At 43.0% G+C, this 14367-nt stretch overlaps 1 protein-coding gene across 3 annotated transcripts in view; it reads right to left on the minus strand.

The window, feature by feature from the left end:
- The window catches only part of LAYN (layilin), a 57464-nt gene that overhangs the window by 26544 nt on the left and 16553 nt on the right, over window positions 1-14367 (minus strand). Inside the window, exons 3-4 of one of the 3 annotated variants that reach the window (XM_073657140.1) lie at window positions 3236-3378; window positions 2044-2088 (exon numbers count right to left, since the gene is read on the minus strand). In XM_073657140.1, the coding sequence (XP_073513241.1) occupies window positions 2044-2088; window positions 3236-3378 (188 nt within the window). Of the gene's footprint in view, window positions 1-2043; window positions 2089-3220; window positions 3379-14367 lie in introns of all 3 variants that reach the window. The other 2 variants (XM_073657139.1, XM_073657138.1) reach the window with 2 other exon arrangements.

A 14367-nucleotide genomic window follows, 5' to 3' on the forward strand; every position in this document is an offset into this window, starting at 1 on the left:
GTAGGTGGATTTCTCTGATGAATCTTCAGTAGAATTACACCACAGCCGCCGCAAATACTGCAGGAGACCTACTGGAGCCCATATGGATCCAAAATACACCCAGAAAACAGTTAAATTTGGTGGTGGCAAGATCATGGTCTGGGGTTACATTCAGTATGGGGGTGTGCGAAACATTTGCAAGGTGGAAGGCAATATCAATAGCCTAAAATATCAAGAAGTAAGAGCTACCTCTTACATTCCAACTCATAAAAGGGGTCAAATTCTGCAGCAGGATGGTGCTCCATCTCATACATCCATCTCTACAACAAAGGTCCTCCAGGCAAAAAAGATCAAGATGCTCAAGGACTGGCCGGCCCAGTCACCAGACATGAACTTCATTGAGCATGTTTGGGGTAGGATGAAAGAGGAAGCTTGGAAGACAAAACCAAAGAATCTAGATGAACTCTGGGAGACATGTAAGACTGCATTCTTTGCTATTCCTGATGACTTCATTAATAAATTGTATGAATCATTGTTGAACCGCATGGATGCAGTCCTTCAAGCTCATGGAAGTCACACAAAATATTAAATATGACTCTAATAGCACCACAACTTCATTCACCAATGTTATGCAACATATATTTGTATTTTAAGATAATTATTTGTTTGAATATCACATTACTTTCTGTGGGCGACAAAACTTTTGTCTTGCTAAAATCTGACCATTCTGTGTTTATTAAATGATCAATATTTCAGCATTGATGCCAATTTATTTTCTTAACCTAAACCAAATTTGGGAGGGTTTCAGCTTTCAAAAGAGTAATTTATAAAACCAATGGATAAATTTAACGTCAGGTTATAAGCTTTTATTTACATAGCATGGATAAGCAACATAACTTTTGTCAGGGAGTGTATGTGGGGCCCATTATACTGTATGGAGGACTATGTTGGTCCCATTATTCTGCATGGAAGACTATGAGGGGCCCATTATACTGTATGGAGGACTATGTGGGGCCCATTATTCTGTATGGAGGACTATGTGGGACCATTATTCTGTATGGAGGACTATGTGGGGTCCATTATTGCATACGGAGGACTATGTGGGGCCCATTATTCCGTATGGAGGAATATGTGAGGCCATTATACTGTATGGAGGACTATGTGGGGCCATTATTCTGTATGGAGGAGTATGTGGGCCCATTATACTGTATGGAGGACTATGTGGGCCCATTATTCTGTATGGAGGACTATGTGGACCCATTACACTGTATGGAGGACTATGTGGGGCCCATTATACTGTATGGAGGACTATGTTGGTCCCATTATTCTGCATGGAAGACTATGTGGGACCATTATTCTGTATGGAGGACTATGTGGGGCCCATTATTCTGTGTGGCGGACTCTGAGGGGCCCATTATACTGTATGGAGGACTATGTGGGCCCATTATACTGTATGGAGGACTATGTGGGCCCATTATATTGTATGGAGCACTATGTGGGCCCATTATACTGTATGGAGGACTATGAGGGGCCCATTATTCTGTATGGAGCACTATGTGGGCCCATTATACTGTATGGAGGACTATGTGGGGCCCGCTATTCGGTATGGACTATGTGGGGCCCATTATTCTGTATGGAGCACTATGTGTGCCCATTATACTGTATGGAAGACTATGAGGGGCCCATTATACTGTATGGAGGTCTATGTGGGGCCATTATACTGTATGGAGCACTATGTTGGGTCCGCTATTTGGTATGGATGACTATGTGGGGCCCATTTTTCTGTATGGAGGACTATGTGGGGTCCATTATTCTGTAAGGAGCACAATGTGGAGCCCATTATTCTATATGAACGACAATGTGGGGCCCATTATTCTTTATGGAGGACTATGTGGGGCCCATTAAACTGTATACTGGTTGGCCCGCGACTTTGTCCAAGTTTTTCACTTTGGCTGTCTGAGGGTGTGAGTTTGACATCTCTGCTCCAAAGCAAATACGTATCTAATCTATAGGTTCCCATATACCCAGGAGACGTTTTGCAGCTGACGTGACATTATTACTTACCGGTGTGAGACCCGTTTCGAGTTGGGGGACGCGTTGACTTCACTGCTAAGTAAAAGAAAAATGTTAAAGTCAGATCTAATGTAATGATATGACTCTATAAGTACTAAGCATAACTTAATAGTGAAATGGTAGCAAATGGCTATTCCCATCTTAAATATGGTGACGTGTTCAGTAGAAGCTCAAACCGATCCTTTTTTTTTTTCTCTTGTATGACAAGAGATGAGCGAATCCCCCAAAATTTCTTTCAGGCAGGAATGCTCAAACTTTAGTCTGAATCGAAAGTGCCCCGATTGCCACAAAAAAGGAGTTTGTTATGTTCTGAAGTCTTTCCAGACCCCAACGTATAATCAACAGAGGGGTATAAAAGAGTTAACAAGAGTAAAACCGCATACTACTCACCTGTCCATGGCCCTCCCTTGACACCTTTCGCCGATAAAGCTCCCCGGTCCTCCACATCTGTCTTGGGTTCTTCCCTTCGGTCTTGGGTTCTTCCCATGGAGGAACCCAAAACCCGTGTGGACGACCAGGGAGATGTGACATCATAAGGAGTCAAGAGAGGTAGTAGGACATGACAGTAAAATGTATTTTTGTTTGTTTTTAACCCCTTCCCAGCCCTCAAAAGAATTCAGCAAAATGGCAGCCGACTGACGTTAGTGCGAACCAAGTCACGAAAATTTCAGGATTGATCAGAATCGAAAATTTCCAGGAAATTCGTAATGAATTCCAGTTATGGATTAATTTGCTCATCCAGAAATATCACCTTTGGTTCTCCATTTCTCGTGAACTTTCCACTGGACCTACATCTTTCTTCCCTGGTCACAGGACCACAGCCAAGAGCAGCTGAATGCTCGGGCGTCCTGCCGCTCCATGAATGTCCGTGACCCTTATGAAGATGGCCAAATGCAGAGCAGCGCTCAGCTACCTTCGGGTGTCACCCGGGTCATAGACCTGACCGGCCAGTCACCAACTCTGCGACCGAGGTGGAACCAGGGTAGAATGGGTCCACTTTTCTGGTGGTGGGTTCAGTGGATAGGCAATGGCTTGGTTAGGCTGGAAAACCCCTTTAATTCACAGCTAAATTGGTAAGTCTGTATGGAATTCTGGGAGTTATAGTTTCCATAACATATAGAAGGAGACTCATTGATCTAAGAATTGGTGTAGAGATGAAAGCCCCGACCTTCTGAATATTTACAGATGAAATTGTTCTTCATGTTGCATTGGTCGTCATTCCACTGGAACATGTACCGTCCGCCAACACCGGGGGAAGCAAATGGCTGGTAGTACATGACCACGCACACCTCGCTGCCGCACGAGGGCTCGTCCGCGTACCAGTTCCTGCCAAACGAGATGTTAAAAATCCTTACAAAGAGCAATAATGGTGCCAGAGAAGCAACAATCCCCTCAGCAGAGGAGCACACGGATCGTACACAGACTAGGCCTTCAAAACCGTCCATTGTGATTGTTGTCCATAGCAACCAATCAGGGCTCAGGTTTCATTTTTCAAACAGCTCTGGTAAAAGGAAAGCTGCGCTATGATTGGTTGCTATGGGCAACATGGTGGCCATCATTTTACTGGAAAAAAATGGTAATATGAAGAAATTTATAGCAAAGCTCCAAATGTAGAGGATACTCTCTTAAAAAATGAGTTACCATTATTATGAGTAAGGCCTTGGCGGTATGATTTAGTAGGACAGTCAACAGGACCAGCTCTAGCACCTGGTGAACTCGGGCAAGTGCCGGGACCGAGCAGCATCTGGCGAGTCGACCCTGTCCTGGGGCTGAAGAGCAGCTATAAAAAGCGCGGGTGCCGGCTTTAACCCCTCAGATGCTTCTGTTAATTGTGAGACAGGCATTTAAGAGGTTGGAAATGAGGGGCCTACTAAAGGGCCCCTAGTCTGCCTTGACTGTACACTTAAAAGGGTATTCCCATCTCCAAAATGCAATCCCAATAAGTAGTAGGTGGAATAATTATAATATTAGCAAATACCTCCAATTAGAAATGAAGTATAGTTCCTCTGAGCTATGTCACTTACCCCATGTGCAGGGCATTGCAGTGGCTTAGGTAGCCATGGTTACAATCACTCATATAGTGACAGTTAGTTGTTAGTGGTCATAACCATGGGTTCCTAAGCTACTGCAAGGCCGCACTGCACATGGGGTAAGCGGCAAAGAGAATCAGATGAACAATTTGGAAGTTTTGGAAGGGTCCGTCAAGAGGTTCCAATGTAACAAAAATGTTTTTTTCTTTAGGAAAAATACAACAAATTGTCACTTCCACTCTGTTTCCAGGATTCTTCAATACGGTTTATTAAAGATAAAAACACAACACGTTTCGCTGGGTCAGCCTTCATCAGGTTCTTCAATACGATTTATTAAAATGCAAAGATAAAAACACAACGCGTTTCGGCTGGGCCAGCCTTCATCAGGTGATTCACCTGACGAAGGCTGACTTAGCAGAAATGCATTTTGTTTTTATCTTTGCATTTTAATAAACCATATTGAAGCATCCTGGAAACAGAGTGGAAGCTCCAATTTTTGGTATTTTTCCTAAAAAAACATTTTTGTTACGTTGGAATCTCTTATAGGACCCTCCACAGTTTAACAAGGTGTCAGCAGACCGCTAAAAAGGATTTATACGGAATACACGTTATCTTAGAGTTGTGCCTTTATGTACAATCATATAAGGTGAACAAAAGCTTTCATTTGCTACCAATGATATAATCTAATACTATGCTTAGATGGCGCTTCCTTGTAATCTAGGTTACACCCTGCAACTATTTGTAGATATTTGCTATTATTATTACACCTACTGCATTTTGGGATAGGATCTTGGAGATGGGAATACTCCTTTAAACTGTAACTCGGCTTCATAGGAGACTTGTAATTTTACAATAGACGACAATATTATGCTGTTGCATTGTATTATACAAGCGATCGTAGGTTTAAGTCCCCTAGAGGGGACTAATAAAAAATGTAAGAAAAAAAAATATGCATATAAAAGATCAAATCACCCTACTTTACTGGGAATGTTATTAAAATCTAAAAGAGAAAAAACATTTACATATTTGGTATCACCGTGTACGTAACTGTCTAAAGCGAATAAAATATTATAATATTCATCCAAGAACAATGTTTGGATTAATATTGATTCTGTACGGTTGACTGTCCGGTTCCAGAACATGGAGTCCAGGAGCTTCTGCTAAGATGATGAATTATAATTGCTGACTCCATTGTAGAACGTTATCATTTAGGGGATTCAGAAATCACAAAAAGACAAGAAAGCTGAAGAAGTGTCCTTGAGTTATCAGGCAACTAGGACAATGTCTTTAGGAGGAAGATAGTCCAAAATCAGACTAGCTGATTAAGAGGGAAGAATGGCCCTGAGATCCTGCATGACATGTGCATGGGTTGTCTGGGTAAAGCATGGGCATACTGAGTGGTGTTCAATAGCAAGAGCAGCCCCCATACTGACTCTTCTTTGAGAGGACCACCTTTAGGAGAGCACTTTTCAATGTTAAGTTTAGGTCGTCTCAAAGACGTTTCACTTTATTTTAAACCTTGTGGTTGGGAAACGGAATTATTCCGTATTCATCCTATGCCAAGCCACTAAATGAAAAAAAAGAGAATCTACTCAATTTTAAGTCTACAGACCACAGCCGGGAACTAAGGGCCATCAATCCCCAACAAGGTGAACAAGGCGGTAGGATAATATCAATTCTTAAAAATTGGACCCTATTACCAAATTGATAGGCTCTAAAGTTGGCTCCTCGGGACTTATTTTATCAAGGCCTGAGCCTACAAGAAATGTTCTAGTACTCAGGTGGGCCAGCATGGCCCTCGTGACATCACTCAATATCTACAGGATCATGGAGATCAAAAGGAATCACTCTTTGGTCAACCACCTTAAGTTATTGGCAGACGTCTTATCTATTTGAAATTCTTGATAGCTCTTTAGGACCGGTTTGACACATCTGAGTATGGACCTTGATGCTGCACACAAACTGGCCGCGGGTCTCCTGACCCAAACTCTACAGCTGCATAGGTGTTTATGAGGCTGTCAAGTTCGCGTTGAGAGTTAAGAGACCCGCTGCTGGTTTATATATTATGGTCAGTATTGGAACCGAAAAACATGGATGTGTCCAACTAATCTTAGGAACATGGATGTGTCCAACTTGCCTTAAGAACATGAATGTGTCCAACTTGCCTTAGGAACGTGAATGTGTCCAACTGGCCTTAGGAACAAGTTCACCTATGTCAAAATCCACGTAAATCCACCATGTCTTGCAAGGTGGACAACTTTCTTGAGGAGACAAATGCCCCAAAAGAATGTGAGTTAATAGATATCCACATTAAATATGGCCACAACTTGTCCACTTCGCCAGTCAGAAGCACAGACAGAGGCCACAGGTTTGACCCGGCACTAAGATGACTGAACACGTTTTACACCCCAAGCAATTATTGTTACACAGAGTAGAAGACATCATTTTCCAGTTTTCACACAATCTGTATCCAGCATGAACAGAGATCACAGCTGTATACACGCTACACTCACAGGTCATCATTCGTAGTGCCGAGCCGGCATGCACTCACACGGGACCCCGCTTCATTATCAGACACATGTGGAATGTCCCGCCGTTGGTTTCTATGTCTGTGGTATCAGCCAAACAGTTCAAGTCTGGAGTTCACCGTCATCTGCCAGGTGCGATATGTGGTGTGCAAACGTCAAAGTGCAGAGAGGCGAGAGGAATGGGGTCATCAAGGTTTGAGGGGAATTCAGCCTCGTGACTTGGAATTTACCAGATGGATCCCAGTGGTTTTATATGAAGAATATTTTACCATTGTATAGATTTACTGTAGATCTTGGAGGGGTCACTGGTTCTCCTTGTGGGGACCACCGAGCTGGTGTAGGCACCATTATAGGCCAGGCAATGGTCCCTGAGAAAGGGGCATGAACATGAGCTCTGCTCCAGGAGGAAGAGAGTGGGCTCTCTACTGCCACCAATTGAAGGTAGCCATCTTGTAAGTCAATGTCTCACCCTTTAAGAAGCCTTGTCACATGACCTGGGGTAGTTAGCCAAATTAAAGTGGTTTTCTGAGGTTATATATTAACGGACTATTCTCAAAATGGGTCATCAATACATAATCAGGCGTGTCACGTTCTTGCCTGCAGTTCTGCTCCTCTCTGCTGCCTTACTGCTGTTGTCCTGCTGGGAAGGAGCACTGTTCCTGTCTCTAGGTCACACGTACACTCCTGGGCTCTTAAAGGGCCAGCACACAAAAAAGCCCTTCATCATCAGCAATTATATATTCCCCTATGCCTCTTTAGGATCCCCATGCCCATTTCTCTTGTCCTGAGCTATGGGGTTCCAGTATAGTACAAAGGTGTTATTTTTTACTCTGTTACTTACATGGTTTCCTTCCTGACCTCACCTTTCTCCTGCCTTTGCCTGTTCACCAATGAGGCAGAATTCCACCTGCCCTGACTGTGACTGTCTTGAGGGACAACTCCGCCTCCCATGACTGTGACTGTCTTGAGGGACCACTCCGCCTGCCCTGACTGTGACTGTCTTGAGGGACAACTCCGCCTGCCCTGACTGTGACTGTCTTGAGGGACAACTCCGCCTGCCCTGACTGTGACTGTCTTGAGGGACAACTCCGCCTGCCCTGACTGTGACTGTCTTGAGGGACAACTCCACCTGCCCTGACTGTGACTGTCTTGAGGGACAACTCTGCCTGCCCTTACCGTGGCTATTTAACTACACTTTCCATCTTCTGCTTTGATCCTGCACATTGGGATAATCTGGTTAAAACCTGGAAATTCCTTAGTCTCCACTCCTCAGATTAGGCCCAAATCAAGTCCAAAAAAGATCTAAATCCTCTCAAGAAGGCTTTGTGTCAGGTGTGTTTTGAATCCCACTTTGGCAGAACACATCCAGACACTGTGGCCACCACATTCACCTGACTGTTACTGAGTGGAAAAGCCCTAAAATCTTTTTGAGTCCTTAACTGAGGAACTAAGATTTAGCCAAGGGGGTGTAACAGTCTACGTGACCGACAATATACAGGGCAGAAGGGGGTAGGCTCCTGCTGGAGACAAAATGAGATGAAAGGGAAGAGATTAGAGAAGGGACAGCTCAGCTGGGATTCATTTTTTGCACATTTTCTGTTTAGAGTCTTGTTAGAACTTTGTGTATGTGAGATGTACAGTATATCTGTACTTATGTGTATATGGCATGTGATGTATATATTTATTTATTTTACTCACTTATATAGCGCTATTAATTCCACATCGCTTTGCAGACTTCATCATTACTGTCCCCATTGGGGCTCACAATCTAGATTCCTTATCAGTATGTCTTTGGGGTGTGGGAGGAAACTGGAGAACCTATGTGTAATGTGTATCTGTGTGTACATAGTATGTGTGATGTACAGTATATATTTGTGCGATGTGTAAAAATGTGGTATGTGTTTACATGTATGTATGAATGATGTGTGCTGTACATTATATGTCTGCTATGCGTATATGTGTTTGTGCATGCATGTACAGTTAGGTCCATATATATTTGGACAGAGACAATATTTTTCTAATTTTGGTTCTAGACATTACCACAATGAATTTTAAACAAAACAATTCAGATGCAGTAGAAGTTCAGACTTTCAGCTTTCATTTGAGGGTATCCACATTAAAATTGGATGAAGGGTTTAGGAGTTTCAGCTCCTTAACATGTGCCACCCTGTTTTTAAAGGGACCAAAAGTCATTGGACAGATTAAATAATTATAAATAAAATGTTCATTTCTAGTACTTGGTTGAAAACCCTTTGTTGGCAATGACTGCCTGAAGTCTTGAACTCATGGACATCACCAGACGCTGTGTTTCCTCCTTTTTGATGCTCTGCCTGGCCTTCACTGCGGTGGTTTTCAGTTGCTGTTTGTTTGTGGGCCTTTCTGTCTGAAGTTTAGTCTTTAACAAGTGAAATGCATGCTCAATTGGGTTCAGATCAGGCGACTGACTTGGCCATTCAAGAATATTCCACTTCTTTGCTTTAATAAACTCCTGGGTTGCTTTGGCTTTATGTTTTGGGTCATTGTCCATCTGTAGTATGAAACGATGACCAATCAGTTTGGATGCATTTGGCTGGATCTGAGCACACATTATGGCTCTGAATACATCAGAATTCATTTGGCTGCTTCCGTCCTGTGACACATCATCAATAAACACTAGTGACCCAGTGCCACTGGCAGCCATGCATGCCCAAGCCATCACACTGCCTCTGCCGTGTTTTGCAGATGATGTGGTATGCTTTGGATCATGAGCTGTACCACGCCTTCACCATACTTTTCTCTTTCCATCATTCTGGTAGAGGTTGATTCTTGGTTTCATCTGTCCATAGAATGTTCTTCCAGAACTGTGCTGGCTTTTTTAGATGCTTTTTAGCAAAGTCCAGTCTAGCCTTTTTATTCTTGATGCTAATGAGTGGCTTGCACCGTGCAGTGAACCCTCTGTATTTACTTTCATGAAGTCTTCTCTTTATGGTAGATTTGGATATTGATACGCCTACCTCCTGGAGAGTGTTGTTCACTTGGTTGGCTGTTGTGAAGGGGTTTCTCTTCACCATGGAGATTATTCTGCGATCATCCACCACTGTTGTCTTCCGTGGGCGCCCAGGTCTTTTTGCATTGATGAGTTCACCAGTGCTTTCTTTCTTTCTCAGGATGTACCAAACTGTAGATTTTGCCACTCCTAATATTGTAGCAATTTCTCGGATGTTTTTTTTCTGTTTTTGCAGCTTAAGGATGGCTTGTTTCACCTGTATGGAGAGCTCCTTTGACCGCATGTTTACTTCACAGCAAAACCTTCCAAATGCAAGCACCCCACCTCAAATCAACTCCAGGCCTTTTATCTGCTTAATTGAGAATGACATAACGAAGGGATTGCCCACACCTGTCCATGAAATAGCCTTGGAATCAATTGGCCAATTACTTTTGGTCCCTTTAAAAACAGGGTGGCACATGTTAAGAAGCTGAAACTCCTAAACCCTTCATCCAATTTTAATGTGGATACCCTCAAATGAAAGCTGAAAGTCTGAACTTCAACTGCATCTGAATTGTTTTGTTTAAAATTCATTGTGGTAATGTCTAGAACCAAAATAAGAAAAATGTTGTCTCTGTCCAAATATATATGGACCTAACTGTATGTGTGTGATATGTATATGTATGATGCACAGCATATGTGTGCATATGTGTATGTGGCGTGTGATGTGTATTTGTATATGTGTGCATGTATGAGTGTATGGTGTGGTGTGTATATATATGATGTGTGCTGTACAGTAAATGCTTATGCGATGTGTACATGTGTGCTATATATATATGTGTGGTGTGTGATGTACTTGTGTGTGTGATGTGTATGTATGTATGAATGATGTGTGCTGTCTGTTTTTTTTTTAAATTTATATAGCGCCAACGTATTCTGTAGCGCTTTACAATTCAGACAATTTTACAGACATTATCGGCACTGTCTTTGGAGTGTGGGAGGAAGCCGGAGAACCCGGAGGAAACCCATGCAACATACAAACGCCTTGCAGATGTTGTCCCTGATGGGATTTGAAAACAGGACTCCAGCATGCTGCCCTATGTGTATATACGGTATATGTCTGTGCATCCATGTATGGTGTGTGATATGTATATCTGTACATACAGGTACATCTCACTAAATTAGAATATCATCAAAAAGTTTATTTATTCTTCAATACAAAAAGTGAAACTCCTATATTATATAGAGTCATTACACACAGAGTGATCTATTTCAAGTGTTTATTTCTGTTAATGTTGATGATTATGGATTACAGCCAATGAAAACATAAAAGTCATTATCTCAGTAAATTAGAATACTTTATAACAACTTGAAAAATGTTTTTAAAATCCGAAATGTTGTCCTACTGAAATGTATGTTCAGTAAATGCCCTCAATACTTGGTCGGGCTCCTTTTGCATCAATTACTGCAGCAATGCGGTGTGACATGGAGGCGATCATCCTGTTCCACTGCTGAGGGGTTATGGAAGCCCAGGTGGCTTTGATAGCAGCCTTCAGCTCGTCTGCATTGTTGTGTCTGGGGTCTCTCATCTTCCTCTTGACAATACCCCATAGATTCTCTATAATAGATTCTCTATGGGGTTAAGGTCAGGCGAGTTTGCTGCCAATCAAGCACAGTGATACTGTTGTGTGTAAACCAGGTATTGGTACTTCTGGCAGTGTGGACAGAGGCCAAATACTGCTGGAGAATGACATTTCCATCTCCAAAAAGCTTGTCGGCAGAGGGAAGCATGAAGTGCTCTAAAATGTCCTGGTAGACGGCTGCGCTGACTTTGGTCTTGATAAAACACAGTGGACCTACACCAGCAGATGACATGGCTCCCCAAACCATCACCGATTGTGGAAACTTCACACTAGACCTCAAGCAGCTTGGATTGTGGCCTCTCCACTCTTCCTCCAGACTCTGGGACCTTGTGGAGTGCGTCAATGACTGCCTTCTGGACATCTGTCAAGTCAGCAGTCTTCCCCATGATTGTGGAGCCTACTGAAACTGACTAAACCTTTTTAAACGCTTAGGCTATGTGCCCACAATGCAGAAATGCTCCGGATTTTTTCCTGAGCGTTTCTGCATCTCCCTGGCAGAAAAAAAGCATGCGGATTGTACATGCGGATTGTACATGCGTTTTTCCTGCCAGGGACATGCGGATGTGAAGCGTTCTTCACTTGCATTTCCGCATGCGGGTTGACAAGCGCTTTCCAAGCGATTTTAGCATCACTTGGAAAGTGCTTGCAAACTTGGTCACACTATATAAATCCATGCAAACGGTATAGATTTATATAGTGTGACCGTAAAGAATGGTAAAAAATAAAAAAATAAATCTATACTTGCCTTCCGATGGCCCCTGGAGTCTAGCTTCGCTCCGTCCTGGCTGCCGGCAGCTCGCGGTACACTGCACTGAAGGACCTGCCGTCACATGACTATGACGTCAGCGCAGGTCCTTCAGTCCACCGCAATCTGCCGGCAAGTGAAGACGAGCGCAGCGGGGGCCATCAGAAGGTAAGTATAATATTTATCTTTTATTTTATTCTTTTTTTTACAGGTTCTATGGTACCCGGGTCCGGAGGAGAGTCTCCTGTCCTCCAAACCCGGGTACCATCCGCACATTGAAACGCATGTAATCCGCATGTATACAGATCCAGTGATGCGGATATTGAGCGTTCCAATGCAAGTCAATGGCGGCGAAAACGCAGCGCTTCCGCAAAATAATTGGTAGTGCTGCGTTTTTTTCCGCAATGATAATCCGCAGCAGAAATTTCCGCAGCATGTGCACAGCACATGTGGATTATCATTGGGGAACATGGCAGACCTTCTACCAAGCGTTTTTTAACCGTTTCTGCAGCGTTTTTGCCGCTGCGGAATAGCTTAAAAAACGCATCGTGAGCACACAGCCTTAAGAAGCCTTTGCAGGTGTTTTGTGTTAATTATTCTAATTTACTGAGATAATGACTTGTGTGTTTTCATTGGCTGTAAGCCATAATCATCAACATTAACAGAAATAAACACTTGAAAAAGACCACTCTGTGTGTAATGACTCTATATAATATAGGAGCTTCACTTTTTGCATTGAAGAACTGAAATAAATTAACTTTTTGATGATATTCTAATTTAGTGAGGTGCATCTGTATGTGTGTACGGTGTGTAATGTATATATGTGTGCATGTGTGTTATATGGCGTGTGAGGTGTATTTGTATGCGTGTGTGCTTGTATGAGCGTATGCTGTGGTGTGTGTATAATGTGTGCTGCACAGTATATGTTTGTGCGTGCATGTACAGTACAGACCAAAAGTTTGGACACACCTTCTCATTTAAAGATTTTTCTGTATTTTCATGACTTTGAAAATTGTACATTCACACTGAAGGCATCAAAACTATGAATTAACACATGTGGAATTATATACTTAACAAAAAAGTGTGAAACAACTGAAAATATGTCTTATATTCTAGGTTCTTCAAAGTAGCCACCTTTTGCTTTGATGACTGCTTTGCACACTCTTGGCATTCTCTTGATGAGCTTCAAGAGGTAGTCACCGGAAATGGTTTTCGCTTTACAGGTGTGCCCTGTCAGGTTTAATAAGTGGGATTTCTTACCTTATAAATGGGGTTGGGACCATCAGTTGTGTTGTGCAGAAGTCTGGTGGATACACAGCTGATAGTCCTACTGAATAGACTATTAGAATTTGTATTATGGCAAGAAAAAAGCAGCTAAGTAAAGAAAAACAAGTGGCCATCATTACTTTAAGAAATGAAGGTCAGTCAGTCCGAAAAATTGGGCAAACTTTGAAAGTGTCCCCAAGTGCAGTTACAAAAAACATCAAGCGCTACAAAGAAACTGGCTCACATGAGGACCGCTCCAGGAAAGGAAGACCAAGAGTCACCTCTGCTTCTGAGGATAAGTTTATCCAAGTCACCAGCCTCAGAAATAGCAGGTTAACAGCAGCTCAGATTAGAGACTAGGTTAATGTCACACAAAGTTCTAGCAGCAGACACATCTCTACAACAACTGTTAAGAGGAGACTTTGTGCAGCAGGCCTTCATGGTAAAATAGCTGCTAGGAAACCACTGCTAAGGACAGGCAACAAGCAGAAGAGACTTGTTTGGGCTAAAGAACACAAGGAATGGACATTAGACCAGTGGAAATCTGTGCTTTGGTCTGATGAGTCCAAATTTGAGATCTTTGGTTCCAACCACCGTGTCTTTGTGCGACGCAGAAAAGGTGAACGGATGGACTCTACATGCCTGGTTCCCACCGTGAAGCATGGAGGAGGAGGTGTGATGGTGTGGGGGTGCTTTGCTGGTGACACTGTTGGGGATTTATTCAAAATTGAAGGCATACTGAACCAGCATGGCTACCGCAGCATCTTGCAGCGGCATGCTATTCCATCCGGTTTGCGTTTAGTTGCACCATCATTTATTTTTCAACAGGACAATGACCCCAAACACACCTCCAGGCTGTGTAAGGGCTATTTGTCCAAGAATGAGAGTGATGGGGTGCTACGACAGATGACCTGGCCTCCACAGTCACCAGACCTGAACCCAATCGAGATGGTTTGGGGTGAGGTGGACCGCAGAGCGAAGGCAAAAGGGCCAACAAGTGCTAAGCATCTCTGGGAACTCCTTCAAGATTGTTGGAAGGCCATTTCCGGTGACTACCTCTTGAAGCTCATCAAGAGAATGCCAAGAGTGTGCAAAGCAGTCATCAAAGCAAAAGCTGGCTACTTTGAAGAACCTAGAA

Source organism: Phyllobates terribilis, unplaced genomic scaffold, assembly GCF_046119375.1.
Source record: "Phyllobates terribilis strain yellow unplaced genomic scaffold, ASM4611937v1 Scaffold_12__6_contigs__length_324123572, whole genome shotgun sequence".
Taxonomy (NCBI): domain Eukaryota; kingdom Metazoa; phylum Chordata; class Amphibia; order Anura; family Dendrobatidae; genus Phyllobates; species Phyllobates terribilis.